We start from the raw sequence: 18,443 nt of genomic DNA, 5'->3' as shown, positions 1-18,443 counted from the left end.
TTGTAGTCTCAAAACATCTGGAGGGTTGAGGTTGAGGAAGCCTGCTTTAAAACAGCTTCTTTCTGCTTGCTTTAGGAAATACAGAGCTTTAGAATGACAATTAGATAAATGGCAATTACGGTAGATTGGGAGGAGCTGAATTTAACCAAGTTTCTTAAAAAATCAAAACCAAATTGAGATAACCATAGAAATTTACATAAACTGCTTTCTTGATTATTCTGTGGAGATTAATTTGTATGAAATCCTTCACCTTTCTATCCAAATGATCCCAAAGCAATGTTTTTATTTGCAGTTTCAAAGACAGTCCAATGTGTTGTTCCTGGGTTTATATTTGTAAAAAACAGGTAAGATCCTGGGACACACTGAGCCTTCTAGACTTCTACTGAAGCCTTTACAATACATTCATATGCATAGAGTCATAGAATGATACAGTTGGAAGGGACCCAACATCTAGTACAACCCCCTGTGATGTAAGAATCTTTAGCTGTGATGACAGATAGCATGCATTTGAAACAGGCAGACACTGGTTAATTTTTAGATGCCAGGTCTATTTCTGCTATATGTGTTAGTGGTATTTTCCCACCTACACTGTTTGTCATCTGTAAATGCCATGTGAAAAAGAAGACATGAATCAATTATGGCTTCCCCATGTGTACCTGCAGCTTGTTCCACAGTTTATGCTCACCACAGGGAGTCAACTATGTGGACCATGATGATCCTGTGCCAATCCCGACCACGTGAGTAGACTGGTGAGCAACCAAGGTGGATTCAAGTACCAATCAGTCTGGATTTCAGGAACTGGAAACAGTGCCTCCAGTTCCATAAATTAGAGTTCTCTGGATGTACTTTGACAGGTGCCTATAGCACAATATGCTTCAGGTCCATGCTGCTTTCCATTACACAATGAGCAGCATGGATTAAGCTGTTGGCTTTCATTAGATGTGGCAAGTCCTGAGCCGGGACAGGAGATTGTATGAAGTGACCTTCAGGTTCCTTCCAAGTCTTCCCTTTTTTTCATTCAGTGAAAAGGTCCTTTTCTTTCCTCCCCCACCCCCCTTACTCCAATTCCCCAACAATAATTCAGGCATTATCTGTGTTTTCTATTTTGCATTGTGCTGTGCAGTCAAGAAAAGGAAGATAACATGGTTTGAAGTGCACCGTGGAAGCGTCTGGCATTTTCTCATCTGGTGTATGAATGCCATGTTATATCATATACAGAAAACAAAATACAATTAGTGGCATAAAGGTCGGCTGACTTCACCCTCATGAATAATATGGAAGATAGATGTCTACAAGAGGGGTCCTCCTCTCTTATCCTGTTACAAGACTCTTATATCTCTCTTGCTACTGTTTGCATGAAGCAGTTTTCACAACGGAGAAAAGAAAATATATATTTTAGCCTCTACCTCCCCGCCACCCCACCACCCCACACAAAGTAAATATTTCATAACACAATTTATTTAAAAGGATCTATGGTTTACTTTCCTGTTATTTCAAGCCCTGCCTGAAAAATCACTTACCTTCTCAGAATATTAAGAGCAAATAAATATTGGGGAAATGAAGTTCTGCTTACAGTAATCACAGAACAACAACAAAAAGTGCAGTGGTAAGTAGGCAGTTGCTGCACATATACGTGTAACTAATTATTTGCATGGATAGTGTGTGTGTGTGTGTGTGTGTGTGTGTGTGTGTGATATCTGGTAGCGTCCCACAGGCAATGAAAAGGAATTATTTGGCAATCCATGTGCAAGAGAAAAAGGCACAACATTGCATTAGCACTGTGACATTTAGCAGACAAGGAAAACATTCCACGCATGCTGAGAACACAAACTCCCATGAATGGCTCATTCTGGCCAATTGCCATACTCAGTGATATCCACACCATCCACTGTTGTCTTTTTATAGACACTAAAACCTATCCAAGAAGAAACCTGCTGGTTTAGACCATGTACTCCAGGGCAAAAACAAATAAATCTACATCTACTCTCCCCAGACCATTCACAGGATCCAGGCTCACTGATTTCAACTTGGCTCCCAACTAAATCAATTGCATTTAAGTCATGATTAACTTGTCATGCTAATTCCAGGTGGATCTAAGTTCAACTAACCTAATCTAGAACCAAGCCACATCCCCCCCTAAATTTCTGTTACCTGCCATACCCACTTTTCATCTTTATTGCTAAATTAAAAGGCGTGTTAGCAGTGCCACACATGTATGTTGTTGTATGCATGCATCCCCACACCATTAAGCACAAATTAATGCTGTTGCATATTACACACACACACACACACACACACACACACAGCCTAAATAAAAGCAAAACTGAGTTTACCCTGGGTTTTTTGTCACATTTGTGTGTGTGTGTTTTACACACTTTCTGGTCTCTGAAGTGAAACACATACATTAAAATCCCTCAGGACCTTAACAATAACCCAACCTTCTGCCAACATGTGCTTCCATTATTTCATTGCTCTCATGGTATCATTAGAAATTTGTTGAAGTATTTTTATGTTGATGTTTTGATGGATGTACCCCAACCTGAGATCATTTGATGCAGTCCAGACTTTGAAATTTTTAAAATAAACACACAACACCATTTTAATTCAGGTATTTATGGGATAAAATGCTGTTGTTCTGCAGATAGTTTCACAGAATCCAATTCCACATCCCATCTTTTACACCATACTCCTGACACCCATATTTGGTAGGTTCATTGATATGCAACCCCAGTTTTCTTACCTTCAAATCCTTTTTTGTGGGTGGGTGGAATGAAGTCCTGTATACAGGACTCTAAAACAACATATGCAGGGTGGGCTTCACCCACCTTTCCTGACGGGATGTGGGTGGAGAGCGATAGTGACTGCATAACTCCCTACAGTCTTAGTTGACAGGCCTTCCTAGTGTTAGCATCTTCATCCTGTCTAGATTAAGCTTCAGTTTACTGATCCTTATCCATGAGAATGATACACTACAGTCTGCTGCCATACCTGAAGCTTTCCAGTAACCAGCTAAAGGAGCTCTAAACAAACAAATAAACAAACAGACACATGGAGGTCTCCACTATAGTATAGGAAGAGAGAGAGAGCCAATTATTTTAATAATTATTTTATTACTTTATATGGAAATTTAGGCAAAGGGAGAAGAATATTCATGAAGAGATTTATGTATTTGTGGGTGGTAAATATACAAGTCTGCTCCAAAACCTAGAACTGGAATAGGAAACATGTTGTCCTTCAGATCTTGTCGGTCCCATCATCTCTAACTGTTGATCATGCTAGCCAGGGTTGATGGGAGCTGGTGACCAAGACTATCGGGACGTCAGTATGTTCCCTGTTCCTAACCTAGAGAGCTCAGTTCTTGAAACAGATCTGATGGCACCCCAATGGAAGAAGCAGACTGATAATGTATAACATTTTTTAAAGGAGGTATTTTTGCAGAACAAAAGATTGGTAGAGCTTTCAGACATGCTTGCCACATGCTGCACTTAATTCTAGAAGTTCTGCAAGCTCTTTGTCCTCACCGCCTCCTTTCCTGCATAAGAATAGATTGAAATACGAAATTATGTTGTGACATTTCTTTTCATGATTGCTCAGAGTGTGAGGGGAAAGGGCAATTAAAACAACAACAGCAACTAGTTTGTCATTTTCTATTGTGCCTCACCTGTTTACCAGCTTTTGAGACCTCCATATGGAGTTAATTTACTGTGCAATTCAGCCCACTTAGAAGAATGACATTAAGTGCACGGGAAAATTAAACTCCTGCCTCCTCATTTATAAAGACACTATGCCAATAGGTATTTTAAAGCTGAACAACCTTTCTCTCTGCATCCCCTTAAAAAAACTACAAAAAACCCTGAAATGAAAAAGCCATTCTCTAGAGATCTCACCTGCACACATAGCACATAGAATTAGGCTGTGGTACCATGCTTACTACAGGGTGAGTCCCATTAAATTAATCAGGACCCATGTCTGCATAAACATGCTAGGACTGCACAGTTTATCAGGCTATGCTTGGACAGATGTTGTATAGCCTATTATAGTGTGCATATGGGAGTGAATGGCTAATTTGCTCTGCATTGAACTCCTGATTTGCATTACAGTCAAAGCTGAAAATATACAAATAACTAGGAACTGAGGAGGAATATGTTTTAAATGGGTTCATACAAGGAATCTGGCAGTTCCAACCTGATAAAGCTTTGCCCACATTGGACCGCCTCTTGCACTGATCTGCTTGTATGCAAAAAGGAACAATATATTATACGTATAGTACATATAAAAGAGTCAAGACCCGTGTAGTGCTGTATTTCTGCAACACAATTTTATAAGTACAATTGTACCTTGGATCCCAAATGCCTTGGTACTTGGATGTTTTGGCTCCTGAACACCGCAAACCCAGAAGTGATTGTTCCAGATTGCAAACGTTCTTTTGGAAGCTGAACATCTGATGGGGCTTCCACGACTTCCAGTTGGCTGCAGGAGCTTCCTGTAGCCAATCAGAAGCCACGCTTTGGTTTCCAAACATTTTGGAAGTCAAACAGACTTCCGGAACGGATTCCATTCGACTTCCAAGGTACGACTGTAATAATATATAAGAATTTTAATATAGTGGCATGCCTTCTTGGGTGTGTCTGTATATTGCCTGATTTTCTTTAGAAAATCTGGAGCGTATGTGTGTACAATATAATATGCAAAATGATGCATACAATAATACACATAATAGAATTGTGTGGATTTTTAGCAAAATCGGTAAAAAGTAACTTGCTTCTTGTCAAGACCAAGGAGAGAAGATTTGGGGGGCGCACAGAGGAAACAGAATCAGCACTGTGCTCTAGATACAACCATGGAACTCAACACAGATTTTCAGAAAATTCGATCCCTATAAATAACTCATTTCTACTACTACTTTTCAGTTAGTTATGGTTGGAGATGTATCAGTGGTATATCCCTGCAATTTAAAAACATAGCCTAACTACCATGATAAATGCTGAAGACTGATTAACAGCACAATTACGTGGATGTTGGTTTGAAACTCAACCCCACAGTGCTCAATGAAGTTTACCCCTTGTGAATTGAATTGCAGGCAGTATAAATCAGCTGATATAGATACCCTAGGACAAAATCAAAGCCACAAATGTCAAGGGTTTTTTTCAAAATTGAAAAGGGCTTTATTTTGAAACTAAAATTGGGGTTGCTTCTATGATTTTGAGGATTGTTTCAGAAGTAGTTTTAGCTCTGTATACAGCATGGATGAAGATGTCTGCCAGTCTTGAATGATGATATATTGGATGGATCTAGACTTAGTCTGCTTGAATCAATGGAATTTAACTTAGTCATGACTAACTTGTCCTGCAGATTTCGCAAGCAATGCGAAATAAAGGGGAACAAAGGCACAAAGGGTAAACACTATTATTCTGAACTTAATCTAAGAGCTCCAGACTGCCTTATATTCTGCATGAAACCAGGGACTCAGCTAGACTGGTAAAGAAAAAGCAATTTATATGTGTTGTATGTGTAATATAACATTGTGCCATCAGATGGCGACGTGGAGTCCTGTTTTCCTCTACCTGTTTTACCTGTTTAGATTTACAACGCTTTAACCTGAAATGCTTCTTTGATGTGTCTAGATCCGGCCCAGCTCTCTGCTTCTCTGCTCCTACCAAACTGAATTAGTTAACCTTTCCCACAATGAAGTATCCATCCACAGAGTGTTCTTGGCAAATTACAAAATGACTGATTACTCTCTCCACTTAGGGTCCTTTGCCTCTGGACTTTACATTTTAGCACCATATTTTTCATCAGAGCTGTGTAACTGAACAACCTTGAACAACCACAAGAAAATAATAAAAATACATCAAAAAGGACACTGCGGCTACGCGTTTTATTTTCAACCAAATGGTTTGGAAAGAAGTTGTTTTACGCCTTTCTTTAAAAACCCAGAGGTTTCTTTCTTTTTGGTGAGGAGGAACCCACATGTAGGGAAATTGTAAAGAGAGTAGTTAGATTTTAGATTTCTTTGAGAGTTTATTTCTGAGAGAAAATATCAGTACTTTCTGATCAAAATGTTTTTACAAAATATGGTTTGTAACTGGAAAAATATTAACATTATTTACAGCTAAATACTTCATTTCCTTCCATCCCTAATAATTGATGGGAATTGTTTGTGTTTCTTGGTAAACTCAAAAAGCTATTTTGGAAACAGGACAATAGAAGAAGCCTACTGAAATTGGGTAGGCACAAAGCTGGTGCCAGGCTCTTTGCTGTGTGTGATAAAGAGGATGCCCCCTTTCCACATAGAGAAGTCAGCTGGGCTAGCAACTGAATCTCGGGGCAGTCCTTCAATACTTCGAGACCACTTCCTGTCCCCCAGCATCTGCCACCTGAGGCAGTTTCTTGACTCTGGTTGCACCAGCCATGCAGGGTCAAAATGTGGAAAGAGTAGATCTGCGAAGCAGAAGTGTTTATAATCACAGGGCTGATTTTGAATCTTGGACCTGAATCCCCAAGTCAGTTCTCCAACAGATTTGGGTATTCTGATGCTCCTCAGTTTCCTCTAGGCCAGCAGGGGCTAATCCCCCCCCCAAAAAAAAACTGTCCAAAAAGCATGGAGGCGAAACGCGGAGTCGACCACAGCCTGGCCCCAACAGCCGGTTCCTCCTCCTCCTCCTCTTCCTTGGTGGTGGAGGTGATGGAAGTCCCATGGTGGAGGTGATGGAAGTCCCTCAGCTGCCATGTTTGGCTCTGCCCCATCTCCTCCCGATGTCCTGATGGCAAGCGTGTGGTGTGAGGTGTTATATGTGTGGCATCAGGACATTGCATGCACAATGTTGGCCCCCCACAATCAGCCTTGCAAGCTGGTGTCTCTGCTCTGTGCTGACCTCCTTACCATGGTGTGGCGTTCGTACGGAGCCCCTGGTCATCTCCTGGACTATTGACCTGTACACCACTAATCCGCTGCCACCAACCAGGTTCTCCCTGGTAAATCACTTAGTCAGGTTCTCAAGTTAATAAAGAAGAGTGTAGTTTATTGCAGACACAAACAAACTTTAATTGCATTCCAAAGGTTGTTACTCTTTACCTTCTTAGTCTTAGTTTATCCTGTCTCTATCTCTTCTACCTCCCCTCACACAAGAACCAACTGCACTGTCTCTCTATTTCCAACTGCCTGCCAACTGCTTTTCCAACTGCCTTTCCCAACCAACCAACCCACTAAAACCAACCAACTAAGCACCCCCAAACCTCAGGTTAAGCTCTTTTATAAACAGGTAGGCTCCGCCTCCAGCTTTCCTATTGGTCTACATTTTAACCCTTTCTTTCCCCCATACAAACATTTTCAAATGAACGGGCAAACGCCACACATGGGAATACATATGCCATATGAACAAGATCAAAAATGACAGATGCTGTTACTTTGACCAAAGAGAACTATGCAAAGTTTAAACTCTGCAAAGAATTGTCCCATAAGCAAATCTGCAGTGGCATTACGTGAGAAAGTATCCGATGAATCAAAAAAGTATTAAGAGGAAAGCAATATGTATTTGCACTCTCCCTGGAGATTAATCTGTGCATCCACAGATCAGCTGTAATTAAACGGATATCACTATGTACTCTCACTGTTACCAATCAAGTGACAGGATTTCAAACTGAAAATTAGCAAGCCGCTAAAGATTACTTGTGAAAAACAGGATTTTTTCCTGTAGGGACAGAGTGCCAATATTCTCATGATAGCCATTTTTAATATAAAAAGTCCTCCTGCTGTTATCTCCCTAATTTGTTTATCAATGGGTTGTCTCATCACCACCTTATGCAGTTTGGAAAAGGAAAGGAAAACATTAACAGGGCATGCAGTTTTGTTGAAGGGTACCAGCAAAGCACATTTTAGTTCACATTTGATCATTTCAGGCCTGAGACCCGAGGGCCTTCACTGAAGTTTCTCTTGATTGCATGCAGGAATGGGGAAGAAACTCAATTCAATTTGCATTTAAAGGTGAACCTGCCAAATCCACATTTTTTAAAAAAACGATCTGTGAACGAAAACATGATCATCCTTTGAAAAATCAAACTTTTCTGAATTTCGCAATGCAGTTTTCCAGCTGAGCAAAGTGTACAATGATGCATGGATCAAGGCAAAGTATGCGTACAAATGCCTAAGTCAGTGACAACAATGTACATAATGCATTGTATTAAGGAAGGTTGTCTGCAAAACTGTGCATTTTTTGTCAAAACTTCATGCGTTTATTATGAGAAATTTGAATAATTTTTATAAGCATAAAGAAACGCGGAGAACTGAATTTAAGATTGTAAAAATGAGAAACTGAGTTAACCCATTAATTGGCAGATTTGTTTCCCCCTCATTGTGTGAAGAACATTTGCATGGACAAAGTAGGATCCTATGGGAGATTATGGCACTATCCTAAGGTGAGGTAGTGGAGCTGGAACATAGGAGCATTCAGCTCCAGAACTGTTTTCATATTATTGATGTTTGGATGAAAACTTGTCTGTCCGCCCAATATGATATTGCTGTGGTGGTTGCTTTATATTCTAATTTTCTCCAAGGAGCTCAAGGCGGCATGCACAATTCTTCAACTCTACATTTTATGTAGAAAACAACCCTGTGAGGTCGGTTGGTGTTAGTGACTGGCCCAAGGTCACCCAGTCACCTTCGTGGCTGAGTGGGGATTCGAACCTTTACCTCTCAGGTCCTAGTCCAGCATTCTAACCACAACACCACACTAAGGAGTCACCAGCATTACGCCGCTGCTGCAGTTGAGGAGTCCATGGTATGGCTCCTGGGGGTATATTTCAAAGATATGCTGTATTGCTATTTGTTCTTATACAGCAGCGGAGCCGTATTGCTTTATATTGTGAGTGCAGATGGGGCTTTGGCTGAGCAGCAGATATTACATGATACAGTCATACGTTGGAATTCGAATGGAATCCATTCCGGAAGTCCATTTGACTTCCAAAACGTCTGTAAACCAAAGCACAGCTTCTGATTGGCTGCAGGAGCTTCCAATCGGAAGCGGCGGAAGCCCAGTCAGACGTTCGGCTTCTAAAAATTGTTGGCAAACTGTAACAGTCACTTCTGGGTTTGCGGTGTTCGGGAGCCAAAACCTTCGAGAACTAAGCTGTTGAAAACCAAGGTATAAGGGGTTTTCCAAGAGTGACACAAAGGACACCTCTTTAGACTGTGCTGCAGCATTTGTGAACAAGCAGAGGAGACCAATTTTCAAGTTAAAAGGACATCCTAGCAGCACTGCACATTTTCCTACCTCAGTTAATGGCACCAGAATTGCAAAAACCCATTGAACCCCCCCTTGTGAATATGGCCAGGTCACAGAAAGGAAAGGAAAACCTGAATAATTTTGAGGAAGTGTTCTCTTTTTAATGTATCATTCTGGATGCTTTTTCCCCACAGCAATTGCATAGCTGACAGACTTCTCTGTAGTTTATTATACCCATTAGTCAAGTACTGTATTCCCCAAACTGAGCACACCTAGCAGTTTTGCAGTGAGCTGCGCTCTCCATTCTGAGCATCTTACCCACAGTATTTAAAGGAGTGTATCCCATGGATACTTCACAGAGGTTGTGCTTCACCCTGGTTAGGAAGCTTGAATGGCAGTGACCTAGAGGCACTGTATCCCACATTTGGAGACATTGGTGTTATCCTTCTCACCCATCACAGCTTTTGTATGAACCTAACTCCCTTAAGCTCCACAAATACAGGTTTGCCACTGCAGAGTTGATGGAGGACATGGGGTTAGGCAAAGGTCAAATAGCTTTGGATGTCATTTTGATGTCAAACAGCAAATATCTGCCTGCCAAACATTCCCTGCATGTCCACAACTGGATGGAAATAAATATTTGGCGAATAGTGAAAAAGAACGTAGAAGGAATTTCTGGAAATAATAATAATGAGTGAAGAAAATAATAATTGGGAGGGAGGGAAGGAGAGAGAGCACACACTGGGAATTAATGAGTGAATAGGGTGGTCCAGAACACACACATATATATACCAATCTGCATAAATGAGCAAAGATTACACACAGAGCAGAGGATGTTTAAAGTGAGTTTTTATCCCCTTATCAGCACAATTAAGCACACAATCCGCAGACAGGTTAGCGTATCTTGACTACGAGTGCTTGCAATCAGTTTCTCAGCACAACATAATTCCCAAGCTGCTAAGTACGTGTCATATATTTTAACACCCAACAGACAATGCTTTGCAGTGTTTGCGACTTCCTTGAATGTTAATGTGTCTATAGGTCTCAAAGGATGTGATTCCTGTACAGCTTCAGTTAATGCAGTATGAAGTGTTTGTGTTAAATGTTGGCTTTTAAGGAAATCAAAATACAAAATGGTAAAAAACAATGATATGTAGCAGAAAGTACAATCCCTGTGATTGCAATGTGTGCTATTGAAATCCTGAATGAAACCTCTAACATGCCTGAAGTTGTTTCTTCAATAATGACTCCAGGATCTAGTATTCAACTTGCTATTGATATGTAGATCAAAACGCACTAAATTCCACAATGTTCTTAGTTAGCAGCACAAATAAATGTAAGGCATTTGCTTAATCAGAGTCAAGTGCTTCCTTTACTTATTCTGGCACCTCATAAAACAACTGAAATTTTTAAAAAATGATCAATAGCAGATATAATGAAGTGGAAACTTAACAAAAATAATCAGGGCCAAAAATATGGGCTGTCTGCAAAATGCAGTACCCTGTTTCTATTATAAAGATGGGAATGGCAGCTGTGAAACAAGGTTAAAATATTAGCCAGTTCAGAGTATTGTCCTTATTTGTGATGATATCACATAGCTGAATGAAAATCTGACACAACCCAACTTCCACTATGCCTATTGCTAGGAAATAAACTGCTGATGAGCAAGAAGAATATTGGGTTCTACTAAATCTTAAGTCTTCAAACATTAGTTGGTCATAAGCAGGATGGGAACACCCGCCCCCCCCCAAAGAAAAACCTGACAGCTTCAACTCTTTTCTGATCTAACTCATATTTTTCTGCTGTGGCAAGAGTGCACTATCGGTGTTTGGCATCCGGGATGGGTTTGTAGCAGTGATTTGATAGAAAATGGTGTTGCTTTGGTGTGTGGGGGGTAGTGGCAGCAATTACTGGTATAGTAATTGCCTCTCCTAAAAGGTAAATGCCCTCAATAAGTCAACCACTTTGAGAGATTATAGTGCAGGAGAAACACTTTTGTCTGAGAGAGAATAATAGAGCAACAAGAGGTACCTATTCCACGCAGGGAGCTCACTTGAGATTGCACAAAGAGTAAAAATTGCCAAGAAAATGTTCAGCCTAAGCCCCATTGAAACAAAACGCAGTTGATCGAGAGTTGTGCTCTTGTTCAAATCCCATCCATGTTGATGAGCTGCCCAGAGGAGGAGATGTGACTGGCCAATTGTGCCATTACAAAAATAGTGTACATGTGGAAGCATTGTTAAAAGCCTACATGGGTCTTTATCTGTTCCAAGTGAAAGACACAACGGCATCTATTGGATCAGAATCCAGTAAGCACAAATCATTTTTCCCCCCTACTGTTTTGAATGCAAATGGTCCTTATCTTTTCCTATATCACCTTGCACTTCCTCCAAGTAGCCCTTCACATTTTATCCTAACAGCCCCCTGTGGTAGGCTAGGTTGACAGATAGTGATGGGCCCAAAGTGACCCAGTAACACTACATGGTGATGAGGGATTTTTGAACCAGTAGTCTCCATACCTTAGTTCATAATGGCACCATACCCTACTCTTGCTGGGTGGCTGTTGCAACCCCTCACAGATAGCACTCCATTCACAAGGTGCAAGGAGTCACATCCCAGTGGCCAACCTTCTAAATTTCCTGCCCAGCTGCATTGCAAGGCAGGATAGCTCACCAAAACAAAAGTTAAACTGCTGAATCATGGGCAGCCAATGAGTGGAGCCTGTTCCACCGACTAATAATAATAATAATAATAATAATAATAATAATAATACTTCATTATTATTATTTATACCCCGCTCATCTGGCTGGGTTTCCCCAACCACACTGGGCGGCTCCCAACAGAATATTAAAAACACAATAAAACATCATCAAACATTAAAAAACTTCCCTAAACAGGGCTGCCTTCAGATGTCTTCTAAAAGTCAAATAGTTGTTTATTTCCTTGACATCTGATGGGAGGGCATTCCACAGGGCGGGCGCCACTACCGAGAAGGCCCTCTGCCTGGTTCCGTGTAGCTTCACTTCTCACAGGGAGGGAACCACCAGAAGGCCCTTGGAGCTGGACCTCAGTGTCTGGGCTGAACGACTGGGGTGAAGATGCTCCTTCAGGTATACTGGGTATTTATACAATATACATCTCCTATCAAGATACCCCAGAGGCCATTTGGAACAGAGTTTGGTGTTAGCAAAGCGATGCAAGCATAAGCCATTTACACAATTAGAAAACGGAAGTAATATTTCAATTTGTTTATTCTGTGTGTTTATTTTAGGATAGTTCTTAATCACTGTCAATAAAGTCAATGAGTACTGAACTAAGTGCAAACTCAGATTTGCATTTAGAAACTTGTTTTACATTCAGAAATTTAAACTTAATGTTCAGTTATAACAGGAGAATTTAGCTTTGGCTGGGAATGAATGAGGAATACAAACATTTGCATTTTGGTGATGGAAACTGAAGAATACTCAAGTGCAGAACCTCCTTGGAGTTTGAGGAATACACTATTAACAAGTGAATATTTAATAGTACCTTCAAAAGTAAACAGAAGCTAAGCATTTACCTTCAGTTCGGTCTGGTAGCTTTCCACCCTTACTTGTTGTTCCAGCATTTACAGTTTCAGAGGATGTGCTTAGTTTGGTATTGGGATCTCGTTTCGGTTTCGGTGGGGGTTGTTTGCGGGAGCAGCTACTGCTTTCATCATCGGTACCTCCAACAGAATGAAGCGACTGGGATCTCACGGAAAAGCCACTCGAACAAGGATGAGGCAGTCTGTCCTGAGGGGCGGGCATTGTCATAAATCCCATGCGGAAATGCTTGCCAATGTAGCTTCCTTCATTTCCTCTCACCACTTCACCTCCTAAGCTGTAAGGAAAGTAAAACACACATGCATATATATGAAGCTGATAAAGCCATTTGGATGCCTAACAAAATAATAATAATAATTCTGCTGTTAAGCAATTTACCCCTTAATTACAGAAAATGCTTTGAACTTATTTGAATACAACCTTATAACACACACACACACACACGCACACGCACACACGCGCGCGCGCACACACACACACACACACACACACACTGCAACTAGTTATACTTTAGTTAAAATACAAAGTTCTTACACATGGCATAGATTCAGATTTATTTTGTTATTGCCCATTGCCCATGCACCCACCCAGCCTAAACACCCATGAAATAGATTTTCCAGCTTTACTCACAATAAAAATTTGCTCTCACCACACCAATTTGTTTTATTGATAAGAAATACATTGGAAAGAAAAGAGAAAATAGAAGTCCGAACAGTGCTGGGTTTATAATGTAGAACCCCACTAATTGATGATATGATCATGGACATTCAGAAATCATAAAACAATGCAGCTACATAAGAACATGGATCATTCCCAAAAGATAATATTGATTGTGCTTGAATTTTGCTGCCACACTTGCCAGTGTCTCCTGCCACACCAGTGTGTGCCACACCATTTGAGAACCACTGAATTACAGACTGATTCTAGATGCATTTGGATCCTGGGCCGTCTTACCCATAGGCGCTAGGAGTGTGGGGCACCCGAGTGCTGGGCTCTCGGGGGTGCCAGACCAAGAGTCTGGGGCCTGAGAGTTGAGTCCGGGGAAGAGCCCGCCTGTCGGTCAGAGCGCTGCAGTGTGCTCTTCTGCTGTGGGCAGCTCTTCGCCGTGAGTTTGGGGCTGACCGAGCTAGCGAGATGCTGAGGCAGCCAGCCAGCTCCGCCCTCCTGCATGCCTGGGACTGGGCAACCTGGGGGGGGGGTAGCCAGGCGGATCTTTGCACCCCCGCACCGCATATGCTTAAGACAGCCCTGTTTGGATCCCACACTTTCTGATGGGGTTATCCTGCCTTTCCCTCCCTAAACATACCCCAGAGAAATGAACAAGGAAGTGGTGATTGTGATCTTGCTATAATGCCCGCCCACAACATTATCAGGAAAGTGCTGGGACTGCTTAAATCTGTTTTCAAATGGACATTGTGGTGTAATGCAGAATCAATCTGCAATGAGCTTTTATTTTCAGAATGAAACCAGTTTCTCAAGAAGTGCTTTTCAGGGGCGAACAAAATATGCATTAGATCTTGACCGTATGTACAAGTACTCAGCCTCCATCGATTTAAAAATAAAATACTGTGTGCATGCAGCCTTAGTTAATGAATTAAAAAGAGATCTAGTTCTCTTGAGTATGACAAACTGCCATCACTAGAGAGCACTAGTGTCCAAATACACAAACCAGTACATGTTTATTACACCAAACCATTTCTAGATCATAGTTGGTGTCACTTCCCCAGGGATGTCAATCCCAAAAAGATCAAAAGCAGCATTCATTAAATGCTACTTTACAGTCTGAAACTTAAAACAAAAGTCTATGACTAATTTGAAGATTAATTATGCCTCAGTTAATCTTTCTAAAAATTGTTCTGCAAATAAAGTGTGGTCCCAAACTTCTATATAGCAAAAAAGCTATTTATGTCACATTTTTTTTAAAAAAGGATTGCCATTGAAATATATAGAGGATATTATACACGGGACAATGTTCTACTCTGTAGGATTTCAGCTAATCTATTTGAAACTCAGGTGTTTTGAGAATGTTTCAATTAAGGGACATAAAACTGATTTTGAATGTCTACATTCTGCACAGTTCCATCTGCTCTCTGCATATGGCACATTGGTTTGGTGGACTGATGTTGGGCTAGTGAAAAAAAAAGTATTATTATTATTATTATTATTATTATTATTATTATTATTATTATTATTAAATTTATTACCTGCCCTTCACCAGCAGGTCCCAGGGCAGGTTAAAACAATTTAAAATTCAATATTTAAAACTTTTTTTATAAAAAAAATTACAGCCACAGGAATAATCAAAATCTTAGGGTTTATTTAAAATGTATTTTTTCTGTTCTCCTCCTGAAGCAAAGTTCTTAACCTGAAGCACTATTTCTGGGTTACCGGAGTCTGTAACCTGAAGTGTATGTAACCTGAAGCGTATGTAACCTGAGGTACCACTCTATCTATCTATCTATCTATCTATCTATCTATCTATCATCTATCTATCATCTATCTATCTATCATCTATCATCTATCATTTATCATCTATCTATCGCAACTCACTAAATTTTTACTGCTTCTATTTTTATCTGGCATCTAGTAAATCCCACACTATTACCTACAGATTATCACCAAAAGTCAAACACGAGCCCCCCAAAGTTCCCTGTGCTTTGCTTTTTTGTCGCAGCCTTCATTTTGCCCTGCCCAGTGATGTAAAGAATTCATCTGATCTTCCCGACTGTAAATAGCAGGGCTGACTGGCCGGAGCCTGCTTTGCAGCAAGAGGAGGAAAGTGAGATTTATGTGGCACTTTCCTGTAAAGGAAAATGAAGACAGCTAGTAGAAATGATTGCGTAGATGATCTCATTCCATTACTTTTGACAGAAAGGAGACTGTGCTCTTACTGTTCAGATGATAAGCTCGAGCTCGTTTCAAAATTATATTATACGAGTTGCCAAAAAAAAAAAAAAAAAGTGGCGTGGCTTATTAATATATATGGAAATGCATATTTGGATTATTCCCCTGAGAGCTTTTTATTTGGGCTTGGTCAGGTTCAAACTGCTTTTATGACAAGGAAAAATGATCGGCTGAAGTACAGCATGGGAAAGGTTACTTTAAAAAGAGGTGGTGGGGAAAAACATTTGTCAGGAAAGAAAAGTAAGAGGACAGTTTTCAGACCACTTACCCCAGAGTAATCTTACTGAACGTTACTATTGAACACATGCTTTGAGGTGTTGCATTCTCATATCTTCATGATGGTAAGCATTATGGTTTGATGAATTAGCCCGTGGGTAGGCAAACTAAGGCCCGGGGGCTGGATCTGGCCCAATCGCCTTCTCAATCGGGCCCGCAGATGGTCCGGGAATCAGCGTGTTTTTACATGAGTAGAATGTGTCCTTTTATTTAAAATGCATCTCTGGGCTATTTGTGGGGCATAGGAATTCATTCTTGCCCCCACAAAAAAAATATTGTCCGACCCCACACAAGCTCTGAGGGACAGTGGACCATCCTCCTGCTGAAAAAGTTTGCTGAACCCTGATTAGGGTGATATTCAACATTAGTAATTATCATAGTAGACCTAGTGAAACTGATGTGCTTAGGCTGAGTAAACTCTGCATATGACTATCGCTGGATTCCAACCTATGTTTGGCTCTGCTGGAATTCTGCCATCCTAAATAACTTATTGGATTGAACTACACATGCTACAAAGTTATCCAACCATGGATCCCCAGATGGTCTCTCAGCTTCACTCACCTCACACAGTATTTGTTGTGGGGGAGGAAGGGAAAGGAGAATGTTAGCTACTTTGAGACTCCTTAAAAAGGTAAAGAGACCCCTGACCATTAGGACCAGTCGTGACTGACTCTGGGGTTGCGGCGCTCATCTCGCTTTATTGGCCGAGGGAGCAGGTGTACAGCTTCCGGGTCATGTGGCCAGCATGACTAAGCCACTTCTGGTGAACCAGAGAAGTGCACAGAAATGCCGTTTACCTTCCCGCCAGAGCAGTACCTATTTATCTACTTGCACTTTAACGTGCTTTCAAACTGCTAGGTTGGCAGGAGCAGGGACCGAGCAACAGGAGCTCACCCCGTCGCGGGGATTCAAACCACTGACCTTCTGATTAGCAAGTCCTAGGCTCTGTGGTTTAACCCACAGCACCACCCGTGTCCCTTGAGACTCCTTAGGGTAGTGATAAAGCGGGGTATCAAATCCAAATTCTTCTTCTACAACTCCCGGCACCAATGACCATTGACAGCTGGCTGGAAGTTGTAGTCCAACACCATCTGGGATCCCCAGGTGGTCTATTGGTTTTGGCTGGCCCTGATATCAGAACCATATAGCTGAGAGTGGTCCCCCTAGCAACAAGGAACTTTCCACATCTCACCTACAAAGCCTTAAGCGGCTTAGGACTAAAATATCTCAGGGTTGCCACTTCCCACATGAACCAACCTGGATCCTACCTTCATCATCCGAGGTTCTTCTCTGTGTGACCCTTCTGAGGGAGGTGCAGAGTGGGAGAACACAAGAATGGGGCTTATCATTAGTGGCTTCCTGGAGGCCACAGGAGGGCATGGCCGATGCCATCACTATTCCATTTGCCAGGCAAAATTTTTTCTTTTCTGCCAGGCCTTTGGCCTTTATTTGGAGGGTGATGATATTCATGGCCTTCTTTAGTGCCTTTCATAAATATTCTTTTTATATTTAAATACAGTGGTACCTCAGGTTACATATGCTTCAGGTTACATACGCTTCAGGTTAAAGACTCTGCTAACCCAGAAATAGTGCTTCAGGTTAAGAACTTTGCTTCAGAATGAGAACAGAAATCGTGCTCCGGTGGCATGGCAGCAGCAGGAGGCCCCATTAGCTAAAGTGGTGCTTCAGGTTAAGAACAGTTTCAGGTTAAGTACAGACCTCCGGAACGAATTAAGTCCTTAACCTGAGGTACCACTGTATGAATGTATTTTCAGTTTTAAATCTGTTTCAGTGTTATGTTGGCTTTCAGATATGCACTACCTGTCAGTTACTTTTTTTGCATGGGGAAAGTGACTTGTAAGTGCAATTTTTTTTGTTGTTTCTGTTGTTTAAAAACTGATACTACCAGGGGACTCATATTAACTCCAGGTACATTAGCAGGACAAAGCTCAGTTTAAGCGGGGGGGGGGGGGAGGCTAAATCAGAATGCCAATCACCTCAATGCCACATTCTGTCACACACCATAATACCCAGACTAACACACACACCACCACACCACTTAACAATATATCTAAATACCGTTTGCGATTGAGGAGGGTAGTTTGTGCATTTTCCCTTTTCTCTTCTTTGAGCCCAAGTGTTTCATTATTTTATTCTCCCTTTTTCTGTATTATGGCATTGCTAAATTTTGACAGAAACCTCATTAGGCAGCTGTAAACTGAACGTGATACGATTATGCAATTTTCACCCTTTTGAAATTTTAAGATGTCTTGGAAATTTCCTTTCTTTAAATGTTAAAGAACTGGTGCAGGATATGATAGTACCATGAAACCAGATTGTTACAGACCCAATTTGTTTTCTAAACTGACCACCAGTTTCTACCTTCTACACTGCCCTGGAGCTTTTTCTTATTAATTCAGATCTATAATATGATGGTTTCTTGCCTCAGGCTTTACCA

General features: G+C 41.1%; 1 protein-coding gene across 5 annotated transcripts in view; it reads right to left on the bottom strand.

The window, feature by feature from the left end:
• Positions 1-18,443, bottom strand: part of NYAP2 (neuronal tyrosine-phosphorylated phosphoinositide-3-kinase adaptor 2) — a 141,876-nt gene that overhangs the window by 49,623 nt on the left and 73,810 nt on the right. For all 5 annotated transcript variants that reach the window (XM_081861539.1, XM_081861542.1, XM_081861541.1 and 2 more), the window contains exon 3: positions 12,781-13,082. In XM_081861539.1, coding sequence (XP_081717665.1) covers positions 12,781-13,082 — 302 coding nt within the window. The remainder of the gene's footprint in view (positions 1-12,780; positions 13,083-18,443) is intronic.

Source organism: Podarcis erhardii, assembly GCF_964252035.2.
Source record: "Podarcis erhardii genome assembly, chromosome: 5".
In the NCBI taxonomy this organism is placed as follows: Eukaryota; Metazoa; Chordata; class Lepidosauria; order Squamata; family Lacertidae; genus Podarcis; species Podarcis erhardii.
The sequence above is the reverse complement of the archived record's forward strand: the minus strand, read 5'-3'. Positions and strand labels throughout refer to the sequence as shown.